The 14,914-nt window shown below is 39.3% G+C and overlaps 2 protein-coding genes across 2 annotated transcripts in view; both read left to right on the top strand.

Annotated features, from left to right (window-relative positions):
- The first annotated feature begins 102 nt into the window (after positions 1-102).
- Positions 103-4,682, top strand: LOC126383996 (zona pellucida sperm-binding protein 4-like). The gene is made up of 12 exons (XM_050034791.1): positions 103-317; positions 1,256-1,564; positions 1,647-1,756; positions 1,886-2,051; positions 2,178-2,294; positions 2,373-2,545; positions 3,356-3,453; positions 3,617-3,768; positions 3,881-4,058; positions 4,137-4,272; positions 4,482-4,556; positions 4,626-4,682. Exons 1-12 carry the CDS (start codon positions 122-124, stop codon positions 4,632-4,634), a joined length of 1,719 nt encoding a protein of 572 aa, XP_049890748.1. The 5' UTR covers positions 103-121; the 3' UTR covers positions 4,635-4,682.
- Positions 4,683-7,573: 2,891 nt separating this feature from the next.
- The window catches only part of cndp2 (carnosine dipeptidase 2), a 12,140-nt gene continuing 4,799 nt past the window's right edge, over positions 7,574-14,914 (top strand). Inside the window, exons 1-5 of the mRNA XM_050033868.1 lie at positions 7,574-7,791; positions 10,768-10,845; positions 11,544-11,687; positions 11,777-11,939; positions 13,339-13,427. Coding sequence (XP_049889825.1) covers positions 10,786-10,845; positions 11,544-11,687; positions 11,777-11,939; positions 13,339-13,427 — 456 coding nt within the window. The 5' untranslated portion in view covers positions 7,574-7,791; positions 10,768-10,785. The remainder of the gene's footprint in view (positions 7,792-10,767; positions 10,846-11,543; positions 11,688-11,776; positions 11,940-13,338; positions 13,428-14,914) is intronic.

Genomic DNA, 14,914 nt, shown 5'->3' with positions numbered 1-14,914 from the left:
CACGTACCAGTTACCAGCCGTCAGGTGCAATCAATTAACGTCACACCACTAGTTAAAGCACCGCGGGAGGCTGCTCCTGTATCCGGGGTTCAGTAGCTGCAGGAGGGCATCACTTGGAGCCATGGTTGGGGTCAGGGTTGAGCTGCTGGTGCTGGTGCTGGTGCTGGTGGTGCTGACTGGGACTCTGCTGCCGGTTTCAGTACGGGGACAGGGGTGGGAGGTGATTGATGATGATGATGATGATAATAATGAACAGCCATACCCGTCGGAGCCGTGGAGTGAACCAGAAGGCGTTACATCGACCATTACAATGACAGGTGAGTGACTAGCAGTGATACTCAAACAGTGGCTGAAGGTGGGTTCACGGACTTTAAGTTTGTTTTTTTATATAAATGTTTTCATTCACATGAACCTGTTGTCTGTTTAGTAAGACAACCAATTCACCTGACTTGATATGTCTGTGCCTTTTTTTTTTTTTTAATTTTGAAAGTTTGACAAAATGTAACTTTGATAGGGAAAATTACTTTTGTCACAAGTTTAAAGTTGAGTTCTTAAGAATACATTTCTAAACTAAAATACACATGAGGTTTGGCTGCTATGACCACATGGTGTGGTGTGACCAGTAATATTTGCTAATAACGGCTAATGCTAGCTGACTTACAGCAGGTATTGGATGGTTGACTCATTTACTCACTTGACTCTTTACAACATTTACTGTTATCCTGGAATGGTGTCCCAGGAATGAGTCCTTAAACCAAGGCTTTTCTTAAAATATATTTTCCTTGCCCAAAACCTGGAGATGAATTGGTATTTTTTGTGCTCCTGGTTGCCTCATCCTGAAGTCAGTGGTTTTTGGTTAGATCCCTGGACCTAGGTCTATGGTTAACATAAGTTTAAGAGACTTTAATGTTGTTGTTTTTTTCCCTACACATATATTCTACAAAAATACATCCCTAAATGCCCCACCCATGAAATTTAAAGATTGTATGTCTCTGGCTGGATAAAGCCATCAAAACAAAATGGTTAGTATAACTTACCCAATTTTTTTCTTTTGGCAGGGGGAAACAAACTGATTCAAACTTGGCTCTTTAGTCATTAATTTGTACCTGAGTCAGACATTGACTTGTTGTACTTGCTGTATTTGCAATTGATCAATTAAACTCTGTAGTTAGGCTGTCAATTTAGATTTTTCTTAACAAACTGGGTGAAGCTGTTTTGACTAGCAATCTGTGGTCACTACCACTGTCTCCTCCAGATGACAGCAGTGACTTTGACAATGAAGATACAGATCCTGAGGATGCATTTCCTGAAGTTGAAGGTGCCTCCACCAGTGAAAATGCCAACTCTTTTGCTGACCATGGATTCCAGTTGGAATTTGACGACACCCCTCCAAGAAACTGGGACGGCAGTAGTGATGACTTCCCGGTGGAATTTGTATATGCCCCTCCAAGGAGTTGGAGCGGCAGCACCTGTCCTAGTTCCTCTGGGTTAGATGTGGTCTGCAGTGAAGTTGGCTTCCAGATTACTGTGCGGACAGGCTCACTGAGTGACGTTAAAGTTTTGGGTATGTACTGGGGCTTGTCTGCCTATTTGAAATTTTGCTGAATGCATATTAACTTGCAGGGATTTATATTTTCCCTCTCCAGGCTCAAAGGAACTGCTGTCTGTCGTGGATGCTCAAGAGTCTTGTGGATATGAAGTTAACTTTGTCCAGAACACCTTGACTGTACCCTTCACTGGATGTAATGTGAAACATGTAGGTTACTGAAAAGTAATTGCCCTGGCTCTGTACTCTTTTTAAAAATCTAAACATGGATATGATTTTCTTTTTTCCTTGCGTTAAGTTCATGTCTTAACCAAAAGCTCAACTTTGAAATTATTACAGACTGATGGCTACAGCCTGCAGTTGTTGTTTGCCAATGAGTTCGGTCAGACACAAGTTGCTACCGCATCTTGTGAAAGTCCCAAGTTTGACTCTGGCCTCTTCCCTCGCTCCAGTGGCCAACCTAAATCCTCAAAGTGCAAACCAACCCCACCAAACCCTCCAACAAGTGAGTGCATACAGCAAATAAGCTGAAAGTGCATGATATTCAATGCATCACTTTTGAGATGGCTAAATGCTTTACTACACGTGGAAGTGTTGAATTGCAAACAGTTTACAATGCCTGTCATTTCAGATTGTGCCGTCTCGTCTGCGGAGCGGGTGATGTGTGGTTATTCAGGAATATCTCCCTCAGAATGTCAGAACTTGGGATGCTGCACGGATTCTAATTCCTGCTACTACCCACTGGATGGTAAGGCTCCTGTTTCGGGAGATGTATTAAGTGATCTTTAACTTCTCTGACTACATCTGACTTTTCTGTCTCCCTTAGAGTGCACTGGAGATCAGCACTTTGTTTTCGCCATTCGCGCCAGCTCGACGTCCACCCCTGTGGACCCCACCAAGCTCGTTATTCCTGGGCATCCAGAGTGTAAACCAGTCATTGTTAATGACAAGGTTGCCATCTTTAAGTTCAAAGTTACAGAATGTGGAGCTCGTTATTATGTAAGTTATCCCCTTGTTTGACTTGTACAATGCACTTTCCACTTGTTACTTTAAAAGTCTTAATCTAGTGCAAGATAATAATGCATTGCCTGATCAAGTGATCTAAGACTTGTTAACTTGATACTGATTGCTACCACTTGTTTAGAAAGACAGATGGTGTACAACTAAAGCTGCAACCTTAAGTTTGCTTTTTATTTTTAGCTGCGTAGATGGGTGTTTTTTATTTGACGTGGCCATTCATGAGACTCTGACCCTGACCTGCTATTAAAGCAAACGTTATGTCACAAGTGGATGGACTGAGATGCATCTAGATTTCTGATCACATGCTTGCATAGCACCTTTTTTGAAGTTGTCATTCTGATTTGAATGCAACATAGGTTTCAACTCTAATTTAGTTGAAATTCACTTGCAATCTTCCATATGCATTTCCTCCTGAAGCCTGGGGTCTAAAACGTCGATATTGTAAATGAACACCCTCTGAAATATGTATATACAGCAAAGTATCCCCTGACAAGCATACGTTTCTGTATGATTCTGACATGATTGTCTTACAGCAGTTTATGATTAGACTGATAATTTGCCTCCCAGTAAAAACCTGAAAGAACACTGAAGGAATTCTAACCAGGAGAGTTCAGCTGGTTGCAATCTGTAATCGTCACTGCTAGACACCCCTAAATCTTAAACACTTAAGAAATTTTACAAGCTAAACATGCTGTCAGTTATGGAAACTGCTTCAGGCAGTACATCATACATGCTGTGTAGCCTGGCAGACCTGAGCCTAACAACTGAGGAAATGTCAACTTTTGACAGGAAGTGAAAGGGGTGAAGATCTACATGGTTGAAGTGCAGAGTGTCGTTAAAGCCCTAAACCTCAAATATGGCATCATTACAAGAAGTGATCCACTCAGGTTTGTGGTTGTACATTTTCACTCTGTTCTACAATAAAGTCAAAATGATCAAGTAACTGAGTATTAATCCTGCTGTAAGTTCTCTGTACATGCATGTAGTGCCAAGCTTAAACTGACCACTATTTATTTATTTATTTATTTATTTATTTATTTTTAATAAAAGGTTTCAGGTTGAATGTCGCTACGGCCAATCAGGGAGCCCTGCTAAGCAGTCAATGGCCAGTGTTGGCTACATGGTCAAGTATCCGAGTTCTGTCATGCCACAATCAGTCCTCTCCAATGGCTTATATGGTGTTCAGCTGAGAATTGCCAAAGGTGAGTTATACACTATTTTTTTCCAACAAATGCAGGGACAATCTTTGATAAACATGTCTGGAGTGAACGCGCACACAGCTCTGAAACTAACATTTTTGTGTAATCTCAACAGATCAGACGTATTCCAGCTACTTGCCAACAACATCTCAGCCCTTGGGACTGCTCCTTGGCAAGCCAGTGTATCTCGAACTGCGCCTGAAATCTCCAAAACCAGATGCGGTCATTCTTGTCAACTACTGTTTAGCTTACCCTCGCTCTGCAAATAATGCTCTGGTGCTCATTTATGAAGGGTAAGTGACTCTGATCCCACTGTGTGTATACGACTAAAACATGGCTTTGCCCTAGCCTTAACTGGTGTGTGTCTGTAGGTGTGCCAATCCTTACGATAAGACCGTGTCCATCCTTAAAATTGCTGGCAATCCAAAAAATCGCCACCAAAGGCGCTTCTCAGTTAGTGCCTTCCAGTTCATGGAGCAAAAGACGAACAAATACCTTGATGAAGAGGTGAGTCAAACTATTCAGGAAGCCGTTGTGGGTTTAAAGGTGTGCTGTACACAACAATTACAGACTTGACTGAACACTAACAAAATGAGCCCTGTCACCACAATGTGGCGACTTGTTGCATAAGAACAATTGCTACTAAAGTCTTAAATGAACTTTTGTAAAGCTGAGAATCTAAATTTTTATTTATGTGGGTTTCTTTCCCCCTGCAGATCTATTTCATGTGCTCCGCAGAAGTTTGTAGGCCAACAGAAAAGGCTTGTCCTCAACGTTGCTTTGATGGAAAGGTGAGTCTCTAAAATTTGCAAGTGTGTAACCAGCTTTTAAATATCTAATCAAATCCTTTCTAATTCTAGGCACCATAAGGATTTGGAGACAGCAAGAAAACATGTTATTAAACTGAAAATAAACAGAACATTTTAGAACAACATGAGTGTCCTTTTTACACGCGGTGTAAATTAAACAAAGTCTTTGCATGCTATCAAAATCAGCTCCATGTGCTAAAATGTTACTACTTTGGTAATGTCGTGGCAAAATTTAATTTAGTAGTGGATATACAAAAGTGCTTAACTCTGTCCCCAAAGTAGCATGACCATCCATTTTGAGGGACAAATCAGTGTCTTGGAATAACTGGGTCAGTCATCTGATTTGTGACTTTACTGACCTCAGGATGGCGCTACACTTGAAACTACTTTTTTTTTTCTTTTCTGTGGTACCTGCAAGTCTTTGCTTTGAAGGTACAACCACAGAGTGATCTTCAGTGTTATTGAGGTTTGAGCAGAGACTTGGCAACTAGCCAAAGAGGACAGACTATTATGCAATAGTCAACACCTATTACATTCTCCAAGGCAAGTTGGAGTGAGGAGTTCAGCAGCAGTGTTCTTGATCAGCTGCAGAGCTGGGTTTAGGGAGACCTCGCCAGTAGAGACACTTGCTGTAGTCCAGTCTGTGGAAGGTGAATGCACTTCTCTTTTTTTTTTTCCTTTCCCCCAAATCCTGCTGAGACAGAGTCCGTTCAATCACTGATATATTGGATGATGGTTGGCTGACTTTATTGCCACTGTTGAAATCCATGTTAGAGTCCATGACTAAGCCAAAATTTCTAGCTTGATCTCCAACTTGTAAGTTGAAGCGAGCGCTGACCATCATTCCTCTTGACAGTGTTCAGTAAATTGCAGTTTCTTTTTTTGTCTGATGTGGTAATCAAGGGGTTAACATTTACCTGCACCTTGGTACAAACAGTACCCATGAGAAGTTTTCCAGAGTCTGCCAATTCAAAGTGAAACCACGTCATTAGAAGTCGCTGAAGTAGACTGGAATGTTTTGGTGTAAGATGAGACCTAATGTGATTAACTTCAGGGTTTCTGTTACAAGTGTTCAATGTCATGACTACATCTTTATTTGGCTTGGCAAACTTATAGTATCCATTGTCACTGAAATAAATGACCAACATGTCTTGCAGAAGCCATTTGTGGGTTTTTATTAATGCACTATCAAATGTTTACCTCAGAATCTCATGGTTTAAAATGTACAATACAACTTTCTGAACAGGTTTATTTTAACACAACCTGTTAACACCATCTAGCATTTAGATTTACTTTTTTTTTTAAGTCAGTTTTTAAAAGCTATTGGTTGTTTCTAGTATCCTTGAGTGAGCATGAACAAATAGACTGAAATTTACCAGATGCAATATTTATGTGGTGAACACATTAATGCATCAATAGTCACATTCCAACAATATGTGTACATTATTCTGAGATGGGCTGTTCTGCAAAAACAGTATGCTGCTTTTACCTTTGGTGCTTTAAGTATACATTTACCTTTTTACTCAAGTGAAATTTTAAATCCATGATCTTGTAACAGTGAAGTATTCCGATCTTTCAATTGAGCAAAAGTAAAAATCCTGTATTCAAAAACTTACTTCAGTAAAGGTATGTAAGTATTCTCAGCAAAATGCATTTACAGTATGAAAACTGAAAGTAGTCATTGTGCATCAGAATGTTCCCTTACAGCGTTTTACTATTCTGTATGGTTTTGTATTAATATTCCTGCTGCATTAACATGTATGGAGAATTTTCTCCACTCAAAGGAATACTTCATCCTTCACTTCATCACTCCAGAAGAATGTGAATATCACATCTAGAGGAGACATGCTACACTTCTGCAAAAAACAAACAAAAAATAATAAGCCTAATCATCTTATTTTATGCATACCAAGCTCAATTTCACCATTTGTTAAAAATGATAATGACATTTTTAACATTCATGGAATCTTCTCATTTCATCTCGAAGCCAAAGATCTTTAGTTGCACAGCTGAGAGCTTGTATTCTTCCTCTGGCCACTGAGATCTGGCGATTCAACAATATTCAGGTGAACAGAATATGTGAGCTGTGTGATCTGGATGAGGTGGAAAGTGAGTCCCATCTTCTTTCTGTACAAACTGTGATGACTGAGGAAAGCTTATATTCTATGAAATGGCTCATCTAAACCCTGACATTTTCTCGAGCTCAGATGACCGAGAGCTAATGTGGCTGGCAAATTTTGATGTGCTTAAATTTGCAAATTTTGTTGCTAAAGCCTGAAAGAGACTGCAAGAATGTTTGATAATTGGTATTTATTTTGATTTTTATCATTTTACACCATAAATGCCTTTGAGTGATCCACAAACTTGGTCTTCCAATATGATGATCTGAATATATATAATGCTTTTGCTGCTTTGTTTCATTTTCTTTCCTTTTAATGCTACCTGAATTTATGTATGATGGACTCTGATCTGTCTTTTAAGCCTATGTGGGCTGGGCATTAACTGCTTGCATGACACAATTATAAAAATGCATTCATTCATTCATTTAATCGTATAAAATGTCTATTTCACTCTAAGACGTAGTGACGTAAGCTAAAGTTGCACAAAATGGAGTTAGTCAAGTATAAATAGGCTTACCCAAAATGTGTAGGCTACCTAAGTACAGTGAACTACTTGAGTAAATATAGGCTACATAGTGACTTTCCACTGCTGAATTCACAATAGCCAACATTATTTTTGAAATGCTGTGAAAATGATACTTAAAGTGTATTTTGTTTACTATTACTTAAGTGAAAATTTAAATGTAAGACTTTAACTTGTAATAAAGTATTTCTACACGGCGGTACTGCTACTTTTACTGAAGTAGGAGACTTGAGTACTTCTTGCACTATCGTTACATCAGAGCTTTGTATGTAGATTTTCCAGAGATGGTCTATCTCCTCTTTAAACTGTCTCTGTACCCAATAAATGAACGTGACGAAGCATCTGCTGCTGACCCACAATTCATTGCGCCGTGAACACAATCCAACAGCCACTTTGTGTCCACCGGTGCAGTGAAGACTTTCTGTTCTCTCTTATTTTGTGCGCAGAACAAACCACAGCGTACTTTTTAAGCTTTCAGGGATCTTCTTAGTCAGCGGCTTTAGGGAACACAGGAAGTGTCAGTCAGGTGAGAAGAGTCACATGAAGACATCAGCTGTACGGAAATAAACACGAGGTGAGTTCTCATTAACGGAACAGTTTTTAGTTTTAATGCTTAATTATGTGTTTTAGAAATGACCAGAGCCGAATAAGTGTCAGGAAAAGGCTAATTCAGTGTAACGTTAAGTTAGCAAGCTACCGCTAGTTTTGGAGATATTGAGTTAGCCGGCTAACGTTAGCTGTGACCTGTCTCCAAGCTGCTCTGCCTTCAGAGAGCCGTTGAGTTCCGGGCCTGTTTAATCAGAGCTTCACGTCAGTCATGCATCAAATAAAAACTATTTACAGATTTATATGACAATATTAAAAAAATATTAGGTCAGGCTGATCATAATGACAGACTCCAGATCTTTAAAATTGTCGAGGAATAAATTATAGGGGAAAAAAAGCCTCAGGGCAGATTGAAAACGAAAGTGTCAAGCAAAAAATAAAATAATAATAATAATTTAAAAAAATTAACAAAAAAACCCAAAAAACAAAACAAATAAAACAAAAAACAAAAAATAAAATAAAATAGAATGAAAAACAGACCAATTCCCGGTATTCATACATCTACAAATTAAACCAACAATAAACCACACAAACAAATAAACAACCATTTCTTGAGATCTGATTTAAAACTCCTCTGAACTGGGTTTAAAGGGGAACTTCAACCATTTTCACACAGTCCAAAAATATTAGTTAACATAAACCACTCTCACACATCCTAAACCTGCCGAAGAGTGCTAAAACTCAATTTTGTCTATGTCACAGGGCAGGGGAGTCCAACTTTTTTGAATGGGGGTTAGATAATGTGATTATACCTGGGGGCCAGCTGCTTCCTGCATCATATGGGTTATAAAAAACAATCCCATACAAATTAGACAAGCCCAGCTGTTTCATATTTCAGTGGGAAAAAATCAACCTTACACTGCTTGTGAAAGAGGTAGCTTTGCTGTGGACTTTACGCTCCTTTGCTGAAGAATCTGGCAATATGATACATATCAAGACAAAGGGGGTACATGCAATACACTGGGATATATAAGCAAGGTGATATATTGTGGTATTTGCAAAGTAAGGTAAATGCAAAGGAAAACTGTTAAAGAGAACACTCAACTATATGCATAAAATTTGAGTGGAAAATGTTGACTTTTTAATGCAATCAGAACAGAAGGATCTGAATTCATCACAGCCCTTGTAATAAGATGTTACATTGGAGTCACGTGACTGAAGAGAGATTACAGCACTGCTGTCTAGCAGTCGGGGTTTAAATCCAACGCATGTGAACTGTTAATCAAAAATGAATACTGTATTGATTCTCAAAAACACTGTATCACAAAACATAAAATCACAATGCTGAAGTGCCTACTACTCAACCCTCTACTTTGCTGTAGACATGTTTGCTACCTAGCAGGAAATGTGTTATAAGTGAACCGTGTATTTGTATTTGTATTTGTAGTTTTTGTACTTTGAGGGTAAAAAAGGTGCCAGAGTGCATAAAAAGGCATTAAAGGAATACCTCACCCACAAAATAACCATTTGTGAATCAGTTAGTCATACTGTGTTGAATTCATGATGAAAGTGTTTTTCAGTGTTCACGTGCACAGAAAGTGAAACTGAGCATATGACTGGATAAATGAGACTTGGATTATACTGCATGACTTGTGTGAGAGTTTTTAAACAGATGTTTTGATGTAGCTTTGCTGTTGTTTAACGTGGTCTTCAATCAGTCCAGAAATCAACATGTTTGAAGTTGTCTGTGGAGGCACGCGAGAAAAACGAAGTTTCTTCACAAATTCAAGCAAACATGAATCAAACATAAATGAAACATGAATAATTGATTTAAAATGCTGATTTTGTTGGTGAGGCACTCCTTTAAAGAGAGCTTTTTTTATTTAAAAAAAAAAAGTGCCAGTGGAGGATACCCCCAGACCTCCAGACAGAGTGTCCTAAATCTTAAAAAAAAAAAAAGCCCCTGTGTACACCTGACCTGTGCGGGGCTGCTGCAACTAGATTTCCTCTTGGCAAAGATGAGTGAGGACAGCAAACATGAAATGGTTGAAAACAGACAATTCATTTATTGTATTGTTTGTTTGTTTATTAACTGGCCCCTTGGCCTCCTGTCATTTTGCAAAAGTGGCCCCCAGACAAAGCATTTAAGTATCCCTGCACCATGACATCACATGTTTGAGACTTCTCTGGTTTCTGGCTTTGAGAGACAGTAGCTCATGTTTGCAAATATAGATTAAACTTTCCTTGGTCATGGAAGTAACATTGAAATTTTTAATTTAGGTGGCGTTCCCTTTTAATAGCCAGCTCTGTCTAAAATCGAAAGTTAAGATTTTTGGTTCTAGTCCTAGTTATAAAGTGGAATTTACAGTACAGTGTTTCATTATTGGCATGGCATACATGTAGATATGTAATATTCTGTTAACAGGTGCATATTTTTGTCCCAGTTGGAGTCCTTTCTAATAAACAGTGAAGTGTTTCTCATGATTGATGAAACCCTTCTTTAGGCACTCTGTAACTTATTTAATTATCACAGATCTCTGAGACTAACAGAGTCATGCATTTAAGTGATTGTAATGAAATTTCTGAAAACTTTTGCAAGTAAAACAGGAGCATCAGCACAGTGAATTGTGTTTTTTTAAGTGATGTTATAAATGTTCATATGTACAGCTTCAAGGCAGGGAGGTGAGCTTTCTGCTACATTGAGAGCTTTTTATTACGCAACTATCTACTTTATGCCTTTTCCTTTACAATATTAATAAAAACCACAAGTTCTGCAAAGTAATGGGACGAGTCAGCTGTGACCCTAATAATAATGTTGCAAAACTAACTCCGACTCAACTTCCTGATCTGAAACCTGCTTATCTGGCCCAGCGTGCATGACAGAGGAGCTATGAGTACAGCAGGGGTCAGCATGTTTCAAGGAGGGCGTGGTTTCTGTTCTCCCTTAAGACAGCAAAGGGGCTGAAGGTAGACTGTCACTCCACTCTGTCTGTTCAACCCTCAGCTCCTGTCGCTGGCAAAGATGGCTCATCTCACAGCGCTTTTCAAGTATGTGGACGAAAACCAGGATCTGTACGTGCAGGTAAGCTCATTCTAATAATTTCATGTAAGTGTACTCCCAGTATGAGCTCCTGCTGTTACGATCAACTAATCATTGGGGGTTATTAGACTGTAGCCAAATATCGGTCTTCACTTGATCCAGTGGTGTTAACCTTGAATATTAAGCAGCATTGTAACTCATTCACTTTGAGTTAGAGATTTAGTTTTAGTGACATGTTAACTGCAGATGCTGTTAAACTTTATGGACTCTTAATGTGCTCACACATTCAATTTGAATCCACTTTACAGGTTTGAAGGAAGCTTTTAAGAAAATGTGAGCCTTAAAGGGACAGTTCACCCCAAAATGAAACATACCTATTTTTTCTCTTGCCTGTAGTGCTGCTTATCAGTCTTGATTGTTTTGGTGTGAGTCACTGACTGTTGGAGATATCGGCCATAGAGATGTCTGCCTTCTCTAAAAAACGATGGAACTAGATTGCACTAAACCTGTGGTAATTATAGCACAAAAACAGCTCAACAGCAGTAGAATGGTGAAATCCCTCCCTCCAACATTCGGCAACTCACACCAAAACAACCTAGATTGATAGGTAAGAGGAAAAATACGTATTTTTGATTTTGGGGTGAACTGTCTTTTTAAACTTCTACAACTGAGACTTGCTTTATGAAACAGAGTTTTCCTATATTATATTAAAATGTATGTACATTATTCTTGTTTCCTAGCGCCTTGCAGACTGGGTTGGCGTCCAGAGTGTATCTGCTTGGCCAGAGAAGCGCGGAGAGATCAAGAAGATGATGGAGATGGCCGCCAAGGACATTGAGAGGCTGGGGGGAACAGTGGAGATGGTGGACATTGGAAAACAGAAGGTGTGTGTATGAGTGTGCTATTGCTCATTGCAAACCTTAACCTTAACCTTAACTAAAATGCAAGCTGTTGTTTTTGTTTGTGCATGGAGCTTCCCTCTGGAGAGGAAATCCCTCTGCCGCCCATCGTCCTGGGTCGTTTGGGATCAGACCCGGGCAAGAAGACCGTGTGTATCTACGGCCACCTTGATGTCCAGCCTGCCAGCATTGACGATGGCTGGGATACAGAGCCTTTCACTCTGGTGGAGAAAGATGGTGAGAGCAGAACTGTTTTGGTTTCTGTTTGGCACAGATTTACCCTGAAGCTGTTCATCTGATGAAGAAATGTTTGTCAGTTCAAAATAGATTCATTGGAAGTCACTGAAGCAAACAGTAATGTTTTTAAGGTGTGTAAGACGAGATGTGTTGTCAGTAACTGCAAGGTTTTTGTTTCCAGCCTTCCGTGTAATGATTACACCTCCCTCTTCTTTTGCTTGGCAAACTTACAGTGTCATATCTCACTGAAGTAAATGACTGATGTGTCTAAACTGGTAACGTAGTATTGAAAAAAAATGTATGTAAATGTCTGCACGTCATTCATTCAGAGAAGTTTAATCATTATTACTTACATGTAACATCTTGTTTAAATGCTCTTTGAGCTTTTATCAGCTTTGCACTTGTGATCATATCACAGTTTGCTGCATATTTCCAAAGTCCAGCCCAGTTACCACATGTTTTAGGGTAGAGTTGTGCTCTTAATCATGTCTTATCTGCAGGCCTCACAGGTCAAGTTGAATGAGTAGTGTTGTATTTATAAAGAAGATTTTCACAGACGGCTAAAGGGCTAGAGTGAAGCATTTTATTTAGTCAGTGCATGCCTACTTCATGATGACAGATGTTAATCTTTCTAGATTAACTTATTTCCATATTTATCATTGAATAATCGTCTGCTATTCACCAACTTGGCAGCTGTCTCAGGTTTCCTGAATTTGTTACTTTGCATCATTAAAAAATGCACATAAATGCAATGCTGTAATAGTTTTAAACTGAAGGTGTATTTGTTGTGTTAAACAACACAGAATGACTTAATGAAACTGTGTGTGAACCCTGTGTAACGTATCAGCACTCACCCACTAGGTCAGCCTCATTTGCTGTTGTAATCCAGATAAAGCATTGCAGATTAGGTTTGTGATTTATTACGCCTCATTATTAAACCCCATATATTTGCAGTTAATTTTTGATGACAATATGATAGGTAGACTGTCAGATATTAGGCCTGTCTTTTTTTAAACTGTTTTTTTGTGTGCTACTAATACCATAACCCAAATGGTCTTGTGTACTTTCTGTTGATAGTCAGCTGACAGAAAATACCACTTCCCCCTGTCTCGTTTCAGTCTGATCAGCCCTGTTCTTGCTTACGTCATGTTTTACTATCCAGTTGTTTAGTTGCCAAGGAGTTTGACTCATTGTGCTTACAGACACTATAGGCCTGCCTTCCACTTCCCCAGGGTCAGCATCCTGCTCAGGGACGACAGGGTCAGACAGTGAGAGTAAATGGACTGGAAACACTGGATAGACGGCACAAAATGTTACCAGAAACTTCTGAATAACTTTCTGATGCTATAATCAAATAAAGATCCAGGGCTTTAGGCTAAAACACTGTCTCTCTTTGCAGGGAAGCTCTATGGAAGAGGCTCTACTGATGACAAGGGTCCAGTGTTGGCCTGGTTTAACTGTATCGACGCCCACCAGAAGATCAAGCAGGTAGAATTCCCACCACTGTTTCATCTCTAATGTACAGTATCTCTCTCTATCCTTCAATGGGTGCTGTGATTAGGAACAAAACGTTTAAGTTGGTTCCAGAGGCAGAGTTGTGGAAACCAATTCTGCACTGTCCAGTTTACAGGGATATGTCCTATTTTGAGCAATCAAACCTCCCCCTTGGGGCGCCCAGTAGCTCACGTGGTAGAGCAGGCGCCTCATGTACAAAGGCCATGTCTTTGCTGAGCCGCCACAGGCTCAATTCCAACCCATGGCACTTTGCTGCATGTCACTCCCTCTTTCTCTTTCCCCCCTTCATGCTACAGCTGTCCCATCAAATGAGGCAAAAAGCCCCAAAAATATCTTTAAAGAAAATCAAACCTTCCCGCACCTCCTGTAAATTATCTCATAACTTAAGTACAAATTGTGTACAAAAATTGTCAGTGATGTCGGACCAGACCTCTCTTACAAGAGTGGGTCTAATTACAGTCCAGCCACCCAGTATCAATGATTATAGCATCACAAAGCTTCTAAATGTGAGGATGATAAAAACACACCTACTTTGCTTTTGGTTTGGTAATGTTCTACCTCTTCATTGCTTAAAAATTTGGGTGTGGTTGCACGGAGATTGGAAACGGACAGATCACAATTTACTGGTTGGAATGTTGCTTGGTAAATGGTAATTAAACTTAGGTGTGGTGACTTATTCTGTATGATGTCTTTATGACATTTTCATGTCAACATTGTATGGAATTTATGCAAGGTGAATGGAATCATAATTATAAGTTAAATTCATCTCTCTTTGACATTCACAGAGAATTTTTCTTTCCTTTTCAAAGCTGCTCTTTGAAAAAATTCAACCAAAATCAAAATAATAGATGTAGTTACTGTGACGTCACCCATTGGTTTGTGGACTCCCATTTTAAAGCCCAAGTTGAGACATGTATAGCTGCAGCCACATTCCATTTGAAGCCAACACAATATGCCCCTACAAACTGCACCCACCACCAATACAAGACAGACCCACCAACACAACCCTGCTCCAACGCCACATTGTAGTGAATAAATACGAAGCTGCAATAAACCATGCATACATGAGGAGGTCAATCATCTTATAAGAAATGTGATGTAACCCTCACCCTAACCCTAATCTTACCTTTTCAGTGTTTCCCACACATCCCTGTGCACATTCACACATTTATTTTTTTATTTTATGTTTTATTTATTTATTTAGAGGACAGTGCACATTAATGAACATTGCTGTAAATGTGCCGGTGTTAGCCAAAGGCTAATTTTCAACTGTAGTCCTCCGGCATCATGTTAAAAAGACCTCAGGCCATTAAAAAACACAAAAACAGGAACACAGAAGTCATAATATATAAAACAACAAATTGCAAACAAAAACAGGGACACATAAGTCATAATATGTAAAACAAATAATAAACAGATAGACAATAATTCACAATGAGAAACCAATACGTACAGTGCAA

Source organism: Epinephelus moara, chromosome 22 (assembly GCF_006386435.1).
Source record: "Epinephelus moara isolate mb chromosome 22, YSFRI_EMoa_1.0, whole genome shotgun sequence".
Taxonomy (NCBI): Eukaryota; Metazoa; Chordata; class Actinopteri; order Perciformes; family Serranidae; genus Epinephelus; species Epinephelus moara.
This window is presented reverse-complemented; position numbering and strand designations above follow the sequence as displayed.

Bases quoted from the DNA above. Each gene is read 5' to 3' on its own strand.
- LOC126383996 (XM_050034791.1), top strand. From the start codon at position 122: ATGGTTGGGGTCAGGGTTGAGCTGCTGGTGCTGGTGCTGGTGCTGGTG. The intron at 1,565-1,646 runs GTATGTACTGGG...TTCCCTCTCCAG, and splicing joins GAGTGACGTTAAAGTTTTGG to GCTCAAAGGAACTGCTGTCT. The intron at 4,273-4,481 runs GTGAGTCAAACT...TTCCCCCTGCAG, and splicing joins ACAAATACCTTGATGAAGAG to ATCTATTTCATGTGCTCCGC.